A 16,998-nucleotide genomic window follows, 5' to 3' on the forward strand; every position below is an offset into this window, starting at 1 on the left:
ATGGTTACCTGGAAATCAGACTCTCAGCTAAGCACAGCAAGATGGAACATGGAGATGCAGAGCTGTGTTTCCCTGGAGAAAATTACTTACAACTCAAGAGGGAGATATGACACATTCACTGGAGTGTGGCAGCTATAACTGCGACACATTGAAATGCAGCTGTAATTGGCCTTCCTCAAAAGGAATATCAAGATCACACAAGCCCTGAGAATGAGGAGATAATTTGGAAGTCCTGCCAGCTTCCCCCAATTTATTTAATTTTTTTTTCCCCCTCATGCATTTGTATTGTTATTTTTAATAATTGATTTCTATGTTTTTACCTGGGTTGAAGTTGGAGGGAGGGTGAAGGATGGGGGGAGAAGAAGGAAAAAGGGAGGACTTCGCAAACGACCTGTAAAAGGGGAGAATTGTTCCCCTATAACACCTGGCTAATAGGAGTCTATAAAACTATAAATAAAATTTACAAAATAAAAAGTTGGGATAAGTTTAGTTAAGGTAATAATAATAAATTAAGTATTGATATTATTATGTATTAAGAAAATAAAACCATTTTTGTTTAAGTAGCCACTGTCTTGGTGAATTTCAGTTGCTACTGGTTTTTGAATCCTTTGGGTTCGTAACACTCTTAATTGTATTCTTATCGTCAAATCCCAAAAGCTTTAAATTAAAAAAAATTAAATTTAGACATACAGGTCATTTCGGCCCACGAGTCAGTGCCACCCATTTACACCCCATTAACCTACACCCCGGTATGTTTTGAAGGGTGGGAGGAGTGATGATGTAATGGGGGGGGGGGGGAGACACATATTATGCTGACTGCTTACTATTGGCTATGGCTGTAGAGATACTCCACCCTACTGGTATAACATATGGAGATGTTTTCTCACTGGCCAGTTTAGTGGTGGTTATAGTCTATTATGGGTCCTCTACCGGCATCACCTAGAACGCTTCCATCAGTGCTGTCTCCACTCCACCCTCAACATTCATTGGAATGACTTCATCACCAACATCGAAGTACTCGAGCTGGCAGAGTCCGCAAGCATTGGCTGGGCTGGGTGGGTCACGTCTCCAGAATGGAGGACCATCGCCTTCCCAAGATCGTGTTCTATGGCGAGCTCTCCACTGGCCACCGAGACAGAGGTGCATCAAAGAAGAGGTACAAGGACTGCTTAAAGAAGTCTCTTGGTGCCTGCCACATTGACCACCGCCAGTGGGCTGATATCGCCTCCAACCGTGCATCTTGGCGCCTCACAGTTCGGCGGGCAGCAACCTCCTTTGAAGAAGACCGCAGAGCCCACCTCACTGACAAAAGACAAAGGAGGAAAAACCCAACACCCAACCCCAACCAACCAATTTTCCCTTGCAACTGCTGCAACCGTGCCTGCCTGTCCCACATCGGACTTGTCAGTCACCAATGAGCCTGCAGCAGACGTGGACATACCCCTCCATAAATCTTCGTCCACGAAGCCAAGCCAAAGAGAAGAAGAAAGAAAGAGTCTATTAATAAAAGCCCAGTATTAGTGTAACACTTGTCTGGTCCATGTCTATGACATATCAATTTTATTAACAGACTATCAATCATGGATAATTGAAAGACTCAAAATAGATCAAGATACCACCTGAGCTGGAGATATTTTTCACCACTGGCTCCAGTGTTTTGAAGCATACATGCGAGTGAACAATGTTGTGCAAGATGCAGCGAAAATGGACCATCTTGTGGCCCTCCTCGGAGAAGTACCCTACTCCATGGTTAGAGAGAGACAGCTGTCTACCAGAATGCACTGGATCTCTTCAAAACCTATTATGATATACCACAGAACACTTTGTTCGCAAGACATCAACTTCACACTCGAAAACAACAAGCCAGAGAGAGTGAAGATGCTTTTGCGCTCACACTAAAAGGGTGATCGAGAGCCTGTGCTTCCACTGCTGTCACAGCCAAAGCCCACCGAGAATCTTTGATGCTGGACACATTCATAAGTGGATTGGAGTCGGGGTACATCAGGCAACATTTACTGGAGACCCCAGGCCTAACTTTTAATGCTGCTCTACAATAAGCAAAGACCCTTAGCACCGCACAACAAAATGCTAAAGCCTCGAGAAAGAAAGAGGAGCTGAAGCGGCATCCCCAAGGCCCACCTGCAGTGGGGAGACCCTGTCCTGGTGTCAATAATGATAAATCAAGATGAACCCCACAGCCTGAAGCATTCCACGATGAAGGTGGAGGTAAACAGTGAACCTATTGACTGTTTGTTCGATTGGGTCAGTATATTCACCTATGACTGCTAGCACCTGAATCTTATCTTGTATCAGACTAAGCGCAAAATTTCTATGGCTTATCTGGACTAATACGAGATGTTACAAGTTGCTGTAAAGTAACCCTGAAGGTACAGGGAAATGAATATAAAGATTTCAAATTGCACATGCTCCCCGGTCTGTGCCCACCGATGATTTTAGGATTAGATCTCCAGTGCCAAATGAAAAGTATTATATTGGCGTTTAATGCCCTATTACTATCTATCACGGTACCCCAAGAGGCTGTTTGCGGGCTATCAACTCTAAAGATTAAATCTCCAAACCTTTTTACCAATCTAACCCTGGATTGTAAGCCTATAGCTACAAAGAGTAGGTGCTATAGCAAAGAAGACAAACTCTTTATTAAAAACAAGGTTAGACATTATTTGAAGGAAAAAATTATCGAACCCTGTACAAGTCCTTGGCACACACAAGTGGTAGTGGTCAAAAGTGGCACAAAACCCAGAATGGTCGTGGTCTACAGCCAAACTATAAACAGGTTTACGCAACGAGATGCTTACCCACTGCCTCGTATCTCAGACATGGTAAACCAGATTGGGCCTTAGCAGCTACGCTAAATCAAGCTGGTAGACCTGTGGCCTTTTTCTCTCAGACATTACATGGGCCAGAAGTCAGGCAATCCTCTATCGAAAAGGAAGCACGAGCTATTGTAGAATCCATTCGCTATTCACTTTTTAGCCAGAAGGAAATTCACTTTACTGACTGATCAAAAATCTGTTGCCTACATGTTCAACACTAAATTGAAGAGCAAGATTAAAAGCAATAAGATCATGCGTTGACGAATTGAGCTTTCTACATATTTTTTATGATATACTCTTATCACCCAGGAAAATTCAATGATCCCCCGGACCCGCTTTCTTGCACGACCTGTGCAAGTCTGCAGCTAGACCATTTGAAATGCCTTCACAATGAATTATGTCAATCAGGGGTCACTAGACTTTATCATTATGTGAAGTCGCTCAATTTGCTGTACTCACTAGAAGACATCAAGAAACTGACTAATGTCTGTGCGGAGTGTAAACCACACTATTACATACCTTCCGCTTCCACATTAATTTAGGCGTCTAGACCTTTTGAATGCCTCAGCATGGATTTTAAAGGACCACTACCCTCAAATAATAATTCCTACTTCCTTAACATCATTGATGAATTCTCTTGTTTCCCATTCGCTAAGCCACGTGCTGATGTTTCTGCTAGTTCTGTTATTAAATGCCTTGATATGATTTTTAGTATTTTCGGTTATCCTAACTTCATTCATAGTGACAGATAACCAGCTTTCATAAATTCTGAGCTTAGGCAATACCTTCTTGATAGGGGTATAGCTACTAGTCATACTACAAGCTTTAACCCATGGGGTAATGGTCAAGTGGAGCACAGCAACAGTACAATCTGGAAAGCTATCATTCTTGCACTAAAATCGTAAGGTCTCCCCACCAGCTGCTGACAAGATGAGCTGCCAGAAGCATTAAACTCTATCAGTACACGGCTTTGTCCAGCTCCCAATGAGACTCCCCACCAATGTCTTTTTGTTTTCTCTAGAAAATCAAAACCTGGATCGACGTTGCCTACGTGGCTACCTAAGCCTGGAGAAGTTTTATTAAGAAAACATGTTAGACCCAGCAAAACTGACCCACTTGTAGAGCGAGTTCAACTGTTTCATGCTAATCCGCAGTATGCTCATGTTATTTTTCCTGATGGAAGAGAGGACTCTGTTTCCCATAAGGATCTAGCCTCACCTGGTCTGCAGCCTGATAGCCCTTCCACTGACCTGACTCCTTCTCTACCCTCCCAATCACGAGAAACACTTGAGGAACAATACCCTCTTCATGGGAATGTTACCTCGCACTCTCCACTCCCTTCCACACCTGGCAACAGAAGTCCTTTGGTTAGAGGTAAGACTCCTTACGAAGATCAACACGAATCTTGAAGCCTCCTCAGAGGCTCTGTTATGCCCATTTCTAACCTTAGTCATAATTACAGTGACCCTGTATTATCTCAGGCTTGCAGCCTTTTTTTCTCTCTGCAATATATTCTCATTAATTCTGCGTGTAACCCTTGATCTTCCTTAATTTTTTTTTCTTTTGCCATCATTGTATTTTATTAAAATTGGTCAATTTTTGTGGGGGGGGCGTATTATACTGACCCCTTGCAATTGCCTATGGCTGTAGAGATACTCCACCCTACTGGTGTAACAAATGGGAGATGTTTTCCCACTGGTCAGTTTAGTGGTGGTTATAGTCTGTTAATAAAAGTCCAGTATTAGTGTAATAGTTGCCTGGTCCATGTCTATGGCTATGGCATATCAGGAGGAAACCAGAGCCCCCTGTGAAAACCCACGCAGACATGGAAAGAATGTACAACCTCCCTACAGACTGCACAGGATTTGAACCCAGGTCCAGGTCTGATCACAGGTGCTGTAAAGGCGTGGCGCTAACCGCTACATCAACCATGCCACCCTTTCTGCTCCTTCATTTCTAGCCTCTTATGGACGATAAGGCAGGGAAGGGTTAAATTGATTGTGGAGTAGGCTTATACTGGTCAGCACAAGGGCCTAAACTGTTTTATTCACCTCACTGCTGGCATCCATCTCGGTGTTCCAACACTGGAATTTCCTCCAAAATTATCCTTAAAATGTACCTTGATCCTGCGATAGTATTTTCATGGAATCAAATTGTCTTTGAAAATGGACTTCGAGTACTTTGCTACGTTAAAAATGCTGAATTAATGTACATTCTGTTGTGTAGTAACTGCTGTTAAATGTGGTTTGTGAATTTTCTCATTTAAGTGTCTGTCTTAATTCACTGATTTGAGGTTCAAAAATATCATAATAAATCCTTGATTTGTTGAACTCTTCTCTGAGATACAATATATCTTCAAGAGTGTATGAATCTTCTCTTCTTGTCCACACAGTTAGACTGTACCTGCATTAAAAAGAATTCTCTCAGTAAATTGATATTGCAGGCAGGATCAAATTGTGAAAACACATTGAAATAAAAATGTATGAAATACTCAATAATAAAACACAGAAATGTAGAAATTGGAGCATTGGTCATTTGAAACTGCTCAGTTTCATATTCCCACACTCTCCCAATACTCTGATGCCTTTTGTGTCTACAAGTTTCTGTCCTTAAATAGTGATTTAGTCTCTATACTGCTCCATGATAGCAAATTTCATAGATTCCACTACCTTATGAGTGAAGAAAATTTTCCTAATCTTTGTCCTAATATTTTTCCCTTGTTTGAGACTCTCCAGACAGAGGATTTTTTTCATCATCAAGTCTGTCTAATTTTGCGAGATCTCCTCTCATTTTCCCAACATCATTGTGAAACAAAACTAGTTGACCTAACCTTTCCTCAAATGCAGAACCAGTTTGTTGCACTTTCATTGAACACCTTCTATCGCAAGTTCTCCCATTCTTAAGCCCCATTTACACTTGCGTCCCACTATATCGTTCAGTGTCCCGGAATAAGAATGGCATTTTTGCTGTTCACACTTGACCACCCTTAACTTCCATACATTCACACTTCCAAGGAGCCATCCCTGGGGTTAGGACTGTTCTACCTTCGACTTGTGGCAACATGACGCATCGATCGATGGTGGACCTGCCATAAATCCTGGTCAATGAATTAAGATCTTATATTTGAACAAAATTAATCATGCTTAATTATAACAAAATTAAGTTTTATGTACAGCATGGTATGAACCATTCAGCCCTGTTGTTGTTGTGTCAGCATTTATAAATCTTTATAAGGGACCATGGGAAAGTGCTAGCAATAAATACCAATAGCAGATAATTTTTAAACAGAGTGGGAAAGTTGGTAGCGCTATTACATACAATTTATACAGCGTGGGAAAGTTGATAGTGTTATCGCACACAATCTATAAGGACCATGGGAAAAAGCGATGGCAAACCTGCTCTCCCAGAATGCTATGCAGCAGAAAAAGGACTGTATATGCATGGCTGGATGCACAGACCACTCATGTACAGGGGTCAACTACTGTATCTGGTTCTGACTTGGTGCCTTCTCTACATCGGAGAGACTAGACACAGAATGGGAGATCAATTCATTGAACACCTTCCCTCTATTTACTGCAATAAAAGGGGCCTCCTAGTAACCAACCATTTTAATTTCATACTCTAATTGATCACTAACATATCTGTTCATGGCCTCATGCACTGCCAAACTGAAGCAATCAACAAATTGGAAGGACAACACCTAATGTTCTGCCTGGGCACTCTCCAACCAGATGGGATTAACATTGACTTCTCCAGTTTCCATTAGGTTCCTCCCCTGGCTCTCTCTCTCTCATTCCTGATCCTTCTGTCTCCTTTCCTTCAGCTACCCTACCCCTTCCCTCACCATTTAGGGAGCTACTCCCTCTCCCTATCACCTTTCTACTTTTTTCTCTTCTGCCTTCCCACCCATATCCACCTATGGCCTCTTATCTGTTGGCCTGTGCTCCTACCCTTGGCCTTTGTTCCTTTCTCTCCTCTCCTCCCACTACCTTTTTTTATTCAGACACCTGCCTGCATTTCGCTCGTATCTTGATGAAGGGCTGAGGCCTGAAAAGTTGGTTACCCTTTGCTTCCCATTAATGCTGCATTACCTGCTGAGTTCCTCCAGTACTTTTGTGTATCACAGTATCTACAGACGTTCCTGTTCAACGGGTATGTTTCTGTTCTTTGTGACCCTATGACTATTTAACTAAGATGTTGTTAGGGAGTCTCAGAGTTGTATAGCTCAGAAACAGGCCCTTTGGCCCAATGTGCCCAAGCCAATCAAGTTTTTACCCAAGCTGCTCCAATTTGCCTGGATTCAGTTCCTTTTACCTTTCCGACTGCTGCAGCAACCAGTGCAGCTGTGGCCAGGATGATCGAACAAGCACTGCTCTGACAGGAAATGTTACCGGTTGACATAGCATCTGGCAGATCTGTTCCATCTCCTTCACCATTTCCCAGGTGTAGCCTGGATGCAAAGGTAAATCCATTTTTAAAGGTATTTCTCTTCGTTTTCAAATCATCTGTATGCTTTCAACAAGGTAATTTGGGAAATGTTACAAAATTAGAGTCAAAAAGTGTTAGTGTGACAGGCCCCAGATAGAGAACAATGTGATACTGTAATTACCAGGGCCGGCGCCAGACTATTTTGCACCATAGGAAAGGCCAACTACTTGCACCACTAAACCTCGCCCCCCAAAAAAATGACCAACTTTGATTTTCAAAAACAGATGTTTTATAGAAAAAATGAAAAACTTGAAACTGGTGCATTTACTTTAAATTGCAAGAAAGAATAAGGCAAAATTATGGACCAAGAAGATGTTCACAAACTTTGCAATTTTATTATATTTAACATAATATAAAATATATTAGTGGAAAAAGTATTTTGCTTTAACAGTTAACAAAAAATAAAAACAAGAATTTATAAAACTCAAAAGACAGCTCTCAACAACAAAGCTAATAATGAAACAATTAATTTAAAATATAATAATGTATCAACAACATTGAAACTACTCACAGGCCTGACTACTCAAAGTGATTGCATTTATCTGCTGTTTTAAGTTTTCTGAAATTTAATAAAGAGATATGTTGTGTGGTGAGTGTGTGTGGGTGCTGCACAGGCTCAGTGCAGATATCTATTTATAAACCAATTATACAACATAACAAACATATGAACTTGAAGAAACTGATGGGGGAAGGCAGACTCCATCGAGCTACTGCTTGTTCCCACGCGATGCGTGTGCGTGGTAAGCATTGTGGCAGTTGTGAGAAAAGTGGGAAAAGATACTGTATATTTTTATTTGTGTATATGGCAACTACAAAAAGAAACATGTAATAAATCAAACATATGTTGGTTTCAGTTACCTGGATTTATTTATCTATATTTTATCTATATTAATCTTTTATTAATCATCTTTAAAATATTAATATTTTGTGCCAAAGGACCCCATCCCTTGATTCTCTTTATATAGTTTAAATAACTAGTTGTGTTTGAGTATGTTGGTGTATAATAATTTGCACGTTCAATCGTAGGAAGGCTCAAACGAGATGCTTTATTAGACTCTTAACTTGTATGCACCTTGCAGCCATGGAGGGCCTTCAACACACACTAAAATGTCACCTAATGATGTCACACACATATATAATTTACAAACATTACAAGTTGTTAATCACTAAAGCTAATTTATATAGTCTCAAAACAATATTAAAGAAATCAACTCGACAAACAAGTTCATAGGATCCTGGTAAATAAACATAACCCACATTAACCTTGAACTCTTTTTTCTCTTTGACTGGTTCATGTTTTCTTTGTCTCACTACTCAACATATCAAAACTTTATAATTCCTTCTCCAAATTTCTCTACCTTTCTCTTTTCCTGAATACTATTAATACCTTCGTCTTTGCCCCGGCATCTATGAAACCAGGAAGCATTTTTTGGACTGAGAAATCTTGGCCATTTTAGTGCCTGTCATTTTGAAGAAATCCAAAGTTTCTCAAGCTAAAATGGTCAGGATAATGGCATTACACTTGAAACCATATATTAGCTAAATACTTTAAAATAGCAAGACATGACCAAAATTCCTTTATATATCCTTTTTAATGCAGTAATATATTGTAAAACAAGCCATTCAGTTCAACAGATCCATATTATTGGAGATAGCTTTCATGAGCTTTCTCCCACCTATTTTTATTCAGTCCCAAGAACATATATTATTCCTTTCTCTGATGTACGCTTGCATAGCCTCTGTCCGAATGCATCTGCACAATTTTCACTTTACAGTATTGTGTCCCACAGTCAAAGTAAGGCTTTTTCTTCTGTATTGCCCATTGATTTACTAATCACCAACTTGCACCTATGGTCTCCTTGTGGTCTTTCCCATAAGCAGAAACATCTTCTCCCTTATCATTTTTACACCTTTCTCAGTATATCCTAGTTATAGTAAGAATTCCAAAAGTGATCTGTCTAAAGTTCAAGATTCAAAATTATTTTGTCATGTAATAAAATAGAAAATGCAATATTATGTGAAATTTCCTTTACTAAGGCAGACAAAGATTCAGCAGAAATTGCCCAGTGCCCAGTGCCCAGTGCACAGTCAGAGAAAGAGAAGCAAAAGAGATTCCCTTCTGAGTCACTGAGTGTCCGTGGATTTGCCCACAGCACTCCTGCAGCCTTCACAGTCACATAGTCTTCAGTCCAAACCATCGGCAACCTGAGCTCCAGATCCAAACCTCTGACACAATAATGAAGCCTTCAGTGCCCTTGGCACCATCTTGCATCTCAGTTCTAATACATGGTATGCCTTCAGCCAAGCTTGAACCTGTCTCCTGTAGTTGCAGCCTGGTGTGAGTCCTTCGACGCAGTCACCAGCAGTTTGCAGTCTCCTTGTAAGTTGCAACACCCCCCCCCTCCCACCCCGCCTGTGTGATCTTCAGTCTCAGGGCCCCTCGCTGGTTCACCAACGTGGTCATTATCCCATAAGCCATCTCCTCCGCTTCTCCTTCTCAGACGGGAGGTGTTCTCCCCATTTTCTGTTGCTCAGTCCCAGTCCATTGCTCCCCGGAGTCTGCAACCCTTTGTGGCTGCTGCCAATCATAGGCATCACCATCTTGGCCTCAGACATCACAGTCACAGGATTTTAAAATAAATAAACCATTGGCTCCTTTAACAGCACGTTTAAAGCCTGTACAGAGCCGACTGCAGTCGGACTGGGCAGTAGAACACTACGGGGCAGCACTGGGTCTCCACAGGCTCACACCAGCAGCAGGGCTGGTGTTACAGCAACTCTAGCAGCGCCACCAGTTTTTTTTTTCATGGCAAATTCTCCAAATTTTAATGTTATCTACTTTTCAATTCTCCTCTTCTGTAAATGGACCCCAGTGCTTTGTTTTAATTGCTGTATAAACTAATTACTTTTAATGATTTGTGTAAATGTCCTTTAAAACATCTAAACAATTCCATTCCAAGAATCTATGGCATTTTTATTTTCCAGCAAAGTGTATCACTTTGCATATATCTATAATGAAATTCAGTAACCTTGGTCGCAGAATAATATTTAAGGAATGAAACACAAAGTCTGCGGACACTGTGAATATAGTAAAAACACAGAAATGCTGGATGAACTTAGCAGGTCTTCCAGTTTCCATACGAGATAAAGATATATAACCAAAGTTTTGTAACTGATCCCTTCGTCAAGGTATAAGCAAAAACCAAGCAGGTGCCTGAATAAAAAAGCTGGGGGAAAAGAGAAGAGTTTGTGCATCTTGGGTAGGATGCAACACCAGGCAGTGCGTGGTTGGGAAACAATAAGGCGGGAGGTCTCGGAAGAGAGATGGCCAGATGAGTTCAGAGATAGTGCATGAGATGGTGGTTTAATGATTTTGGTGATGTCCTGTTGAAGGGGTAAGAGAAGGTGCCTGATTCAATTGGTATCTCTAGCAATGTTCTCCCTTTCTCAATCTCTCTGTCTCCATCTTGGGAGGAAAACTCTCGACAGACATTTTCTACAAGCCCACCAACTTCCACTGCTTCTTCAACTATACCCCTTCACAAGACGAAATGAACTGACCTAGTGTGTAAAAGTTGATGACACAATTTTCTTGTTTATTTTCATTGTGTGATGACATTGTTTAATGGGTTTATTGTATTGTATATGTTGAACGTTTAATGGGTTTGGAGGGGGATGGGAAGGAGGGAGGGAAGGGAGGGGGGAAAAGGGAAGAAAATGACACTGTGTATATTCAAGAGGGAAATGTTTGTGTGTATTTTGGTTAATATAGTGTGAAAAATAAAAAAAATTATTAAAAAAACTACACCTCTTCACATCTTGTCCCATACAAGGATTCAATTCCTTTCTTGCAACTCCTCTGTCTTCCAGGCAAGATCATCTGAGATGTCCTCCTTGTGCAAAAAAACATGGCTTCCTCTCTACTCAGCCCTCAATCACATAACCTCCATTACCCCCATACCTCCCCTGGACTCCTCAGCCTTATATGCAACAAGGATTCTCCTTAGTCTTCACCTTCCACCCCACTAGCTTCTGCATCCAACATATCATCCTCCCCCATTTCTACCACCTATTACATGATCCCACCACCAAGCATATGTTCCCCTCTACTCTTTCCACAGGGACTGCTTCCTATGTGACTCCCTTGACCACTCCTCCCTTTCCACCAATCACTTAATCCCATGACCACAGGAAGTGCTGTGGTCACTTCTTCCCTCACCACCACTCATGGCCCCAAAATGTCCTTCCAAGTGAAGCAACATTTCAAGTGAATCTGCAGGGGTCATCTACTGCATCCAGTCCTCCTGCTATGGTCTCCTCTACATTGGAGAGAATGGATACAGACTGGGAGATCACTTTGTTGACCACCTTAGGCCTGTCCGCTGCAATAAACTGGATCGCCCAGTGGCAATCCATTTCAATTCCCCACCCCATTCCCATGCCAACATGTCTATCCAAGGTCTCATGCACTGCCAGACTGAGACCACCTGCAAATTGGAAGAACACCTGGGCACCCTGCATAGCATTTACATCGACTTCTCCAGTTTCCATTAGTTTCTTTCCCGCCCCACCCTACTCAGTCTCTCCACCTCCCATCCTCATTTTTCATTTCTTATAGCATTCTCTTTCCCTACCCCTGTTTCCTTTCCTCCAGCTCTATGTGTGTGTCTCTCTCTCTCTCTCTCTCTTTCCCTCTGTTTCCTTTTCTCCAGCTCTGCATTAACAGAACAACCACCCTCCTCCCAATCAATTCTCACCTTTCCTCTCCTTTCCTCCTGTCCATGTCCAATTATCACCTTTAGTCTTTTGATCTCTGATCCTCCTCCTGCCCTTTCTTTCCTTCTCTACTAGTCTTTTTTTAAATCCAGGCGACTACCTGCTTTTTGCTCATACCTTGAAGAAGGGCTCAGGCCTGAAATGTTGGTTTTCTCTTTACCTCTGTGAGACCTGCTGAGTTCCTCCAGCATTTCAGTGTTTTTAATACTTATGGAAAATCGCTTATTTTCATAAACTGACTTTTATTTCCATCCTGTTTTTAGTGCATTTGTGGCTTGTTATCCATGACACTACACTTTACAATTTTATTTATCTGAGGCACCCAAATGTGTTATTTAGTTAAGCTTTTCAAGAGATCCAAATATTCTACAACTACTATTATTGTTAGTACAGTATTTGCCCAATCTTGATGATAAATGGAGCAGACTTCAATGGACCCAATTTCTCTAAATCACTCTTACTCATTTTCAAGATGAACAAATACAAACCCAACACAAAGCAAATACCATCAAGGTGATACATGGCTCAATTTGCATCATTATTTTTAAAGCATTTCCCAAGCCTTACCTTGAGTTTGGTCAACCAACTGGTCAGATGTCCATCCCAGAGACAGTGTCACATCCGGCAAGTATGAAGACACAATGTGCAGAAACTCATTTGAAATCCTTGCTTTACTGCTTCCATTTGGTCCAGGAAGAATATCAGCATTGATCCAAATTGGGCGGGTGAGAAAATGCTTCACTGAAACTAACATTTTCATGGCAGGTTCCACGGCTGATAAACTTCAAAAATAACAAAGCGTTAAATTTTAATGCAAAATAATTTCACCAGATATATCTGTTAATGTAATGTTAAAAAATGTGACACAATGCAGGCTACTTGTGTAGCTAGAAATATTATCACATAGTGCTATCCTTTACCTTGATCGTTTCCATTTCTGAGAACATTGCACCACTCCAAAAATCTCACTGAGCACTTCTGGCTGTGTAATTTGTTCATAGTGGCATTCCAATGGAAACCACCAATAATAGGTGCATCAATGGTACTGACTGTTCCCTGGTCTTTGCTCTCCTCATCACTTTGAGGTTATATGTCTCCACAGTTCAAGAACCATTCAAAGAAACTGAAATGATTATTTTTAATGTATTAAGAAACAATTTTTAATTAAAATAATTAGAAGCAGCTAAAATATTAAGATAAAGTATAATAAATATTCTTTATCTCTTTATCTTGATTGAAAGCCCAATTGCTAACAATAATCCTGAGTGTTGGATGGAAAATGCACCCATTCTCCACACGATTGATGAACTCGACATGCAAAATAGTGAATGTTCTCTTTTCACAAATGTGTGCACATTGATTTTATTCCCCTTTTGTCAATTTTTAGTTATTTTAAGCAAATGATTGCTCCATGATAAAAGTCCAAACATTTCATGATAAAATCCTATCCTTAATTATCCACAAATCTCTCTTCCATTGTACAGTCAAACTCAATTAATCCAACACAGTGTTTTGGTGACAATGGACCATCAATGGAAGCTATTTATTGATAAAACACACACTTTTAATTCACATTTAAAAAATGATTTTACACAGAAAATTTTCAGTTAACCTGGCGAGTTTAAAGGGAGTGTGGGAAACAAAAACAGACAAGTTTCAAGGGCAGATAACTGATGAATCAAGTTCAAAGGGAATATGAGAACTGTAAGTGTATAGGGAGTGAGTGAATGAAAGAGGAGTGGGGGTTTCTGGGGCTTTAATATGTGGGAAGAGAAGGCAGGAACTAATGTTATGAGCCCAGAGAATCCCAAAACCCAGCAGCAATAGATATTCACCAAGACAAATGGTTACTTAAACAAAAGTTGCTTTTAATTATCTTTAAACGTGAAAATAGAATGATACTTTAACTTATCTCTATTGACTTACTTAACCCCCTTCTAATTTTAAGCGCACATGTATGTAATGTGTATGTAAGTTCAGAAAAGTTCTTTGGTTAACAGTCCAATCTCACTTTTCATTCCTCCAAGTTCACTGTGCACAGAATTTAACATTTATAGTTCACCAGGCTTTGGTGCTTGAAATGTAAATGGTTACCACTCAGGAAGGTTCTTGTAGTTTTCAGAAAGAGATTTGTTGTTCCTTTTTAATCAGATACTTCAGTGTCTTGCTGACAAAACTTGCCCCTTCAGGGTTCTCCAGATGATAACCTCTTCCTTTCAGGTCACCACAGAGTTCCTTTTTTGTTTCTCTTATTTCAAATGAAACATTAGACAGCCAGTCCTCTCCTCTTGCACGAACCACAAGTGCTTTGACCAGGCTCTCTTACAACTAGGCTTTCCATAAGCTTGCCAGTTTGTCCTGTTCCAGTCTCAGCTGCTGTCTGCTGGCTGTAACACTGTACAAGTAATCTCTGTCTCTCTCTGATAGAAAGCCTGTTTGACTCTCTCTGCTTGCAAAACCACATGACCCTCTTAGAACAGCAAGTTCTCTTCCAGACAGCAGCAGCTCCAGCATGCTCTTTCATCTGTTGCATTTTGCAAACAACAATCCTTTAGTAAAGTCTCTTGAGCTCTTGCAAAAGCTCTGGAGCCAATACGACCAGCATGGGGCAGAGCTCCAGTATTTTAAATAATATCTGTTTTAAAGTGTTTGTGTGTGACCTACTCTAACAAACCTTTCCCAATTTATCTCCCAAAAACATATTTATTTACTCTATATACTCTATCACACAAAGGCTCTAGTGAGTGAATGGGGCATGTGGGAACCGGTGTCCAGTGAGTGGATAGTAAATGTGGGAACCAGTGCCCTAGCAAGTAGATAAGAATTGTTGGTACTGGTGCCCAGTGAGTTTATTGGACCAATGGGAGCAGTCATCGTTAGAGTGGGCTGAGTCAGGGTAATAAGCCTTTGGCTCTACTGGCTTCGGTGAGAACAGGTAAGGCGTGAGGAATAGTAGCAACTGAAGTATAAAAGTGCCACCCAACAAAAAGGATTCAGCAGGTAGGCACTGGTAAAGGCAGATTTTAGATATCATATATTTTGTTCTTCTAGTCATAAACAGTGGGAATGGCAGCCAAGGCAGGCAAATGCTCCTCTTGTAGAATGTGGATCATCAGGGAAGCCAGCAGTATCCCTGATGACTTCATCTGTGAGAAGTGCATCCAGCTGCAGCTCCTGACAAGCCAAGTTAAGGAATTGGAGCTGGAGTTGGATGAACTCCAGATCATTTTGGAGGCAGGGGGTGATAGGCAGGAGTTACAGGGACACTATTATACCTAAGAGGTAGCAGAAGGGTAGATAGATGACAGGAGAGGGAAAGAGAACAGGCAGGCAGTGCAGGACACCCCGGTGACAGTTCCTCTCAATAACCAGTATACCATTTTGGTGGAAGGGGCACGAGCCATGGTGATCAGTCTCTGGAGCGGAGTCTGGTCTTGTGGCTAAGAAGGGAAGGGAGGCAAAGAGGCGAGCTATATTGATAGGGAATTCCCTAGTTAGGGGGGCAGATAAGAGGTTCTGCGGAAGAGATCGAGTATCTCGGATGCATGTTGCCTCCCTGGTGCCAGGGTCGGAGATATCTCAGGAGGGAGGGTGAGCAGCCAGATGTTGTGATCCATTTAGAGATCAGTGACATGAGTAGGAAAGGTGAGGAAGTCCTGCAAGGAGAGTTCAGAGAGTTGGGCGCTAGGTTGAAGGACAGGACCTCAAGTTTGTGATCTCAGGATTGTTACCTGCACCATGTCCTATCTGTAGTGAGGTTAAATAAGAGGATAATGCAGCTAACATGTGCATAAGACATGGTGCAGGAGGGAAGGCTTCTAGTTTCTGGATCATTGGGTTCTCTTCCAGGAAAGGTTGGACCTGATCCAACAGGACAGTTTGCATCTGAACTGGAGGGGGACTGATATCCTTGCATGATTTTGTTCATGCTGCTCTGGTGGGTTTAAACTGGATTTGCAGGGGAATGGGAACCGGAGCAGATAGAGGAGTAGAGGAAGGAAAAGATTATGTGAAAGTTGCATGCACTGTTAGAAGTCAACGAATTGTTGTTGTCGAAATTTTCTAAAGTGCATCTATTTAAATGCAAGGGAAGCCAGCAGTATCCCTGTAGGAAAGGCAGACGAGGTTAGAGCATGGACTGGCACAGGGAATTATGACATTGTGGCCATTAATGAAACTTGATTGCAGGAGGGGCAGGACTGGCAGCTCAATGTTCCTGGCTTCCATTGCTTTAGACACGATAGAATGGGGGGATGAAAGGGGGTGGAGTTGCATTGGTCGTCGGTGAAAATATCACATTTGTGCTCAGGCAGGACAGACCAGAGGGCTCATCCACTGAGGCTATATGGGTGGACCTGAGGAACAGAAAAGGTATGACCGCACTCATGGGGTTGTGCTATAAACTGCTCAGTAGTCAACGATAATTGGAGGAGCATATCTGTAGAGAGATAGCAGACAGCTGCAGGAAACATAAGATTGTGATCGTAGAGATTTTGATATTCCACATATTGACTGGGACTCACAAACTGTAAAAGGTCTGAGTTTGTCAAATGTGTTCAGCAAAGCTTTCTAAATCAATGTATAGAGGTACCACCTAGAGAGAATGCAATAATGGATCTCCTTTTAGGGAATGAGACAGCACAGGTGCCAGAAGTATGTGTAGGGGACATTTTGGGCCCAGTGATCATAATGCCATTAGTTTCAAGTTAATTATGGAGAAGGATAGGTCTGGGCCTCAGATTGAGATTCTAAATTGGAGAAAGGCCAATTTTGAGGAAATGAGAAAGGATCTAGAATGCGTGGATTAGGAAAAGTTGTTTTCAGGCAAAATTGTGCGAGGTAAGTGGAGGACATTCAAAGGTGAAATTTTGAGAGTACAGAGCTTGTATGTTCCTGTCAG

The 16,998-nt window shown here is 41.4% G+C and overlaps 1 protein-coding gene across 1 annotated transcript in view; it reads right to left on the reverse strand.

The window, feature by feature from the left end:
- Positions 1–1,621: 1,621 nt before the first annotated feature.
- The window catches only part of fam151b (family with sequence similarity 151 member B), a 404,076-nt gene continuing 388,699 nt past the window's right edge, over positions 1,622–16,998 (reverse strand). The window contains exons 4-6 of the mRNA XM_069936502.1: positions 12,666–12,880; positions 7,149–7,284; positions 1,622–5,237 (exon numbers count right to left, since the gene is read on the reverse strand). Coding sequence (XP_069792603.1) covers positions 5,093–5,237; positions 7,149–7,284; positions 12,666–12,880 — 496 coding nt within the window. The 3' untranslated portion in view covers positions 1,622–5,092. The remainder of the gene's footprint in view (positions 5,238–7,148; positions 7,285–12,665; positions 12,881–16,998) is intronic.

The sequence above is a fragment of the Narcine bancroftii genome, chromosome 1 (genome assembly GCF_036971445.1).
Source record: "Narcine bancroftii isolate sNarBan1 chromosome 1, sNarBan1.hap1, whole genome shotgun sequence".
Lineage (NCBI taxonomy): Eukaryota > Metazoa > Chordata > Chondrichthyes > Torpediniformes > Narcinidae > Narcine > Narcine bancroftii.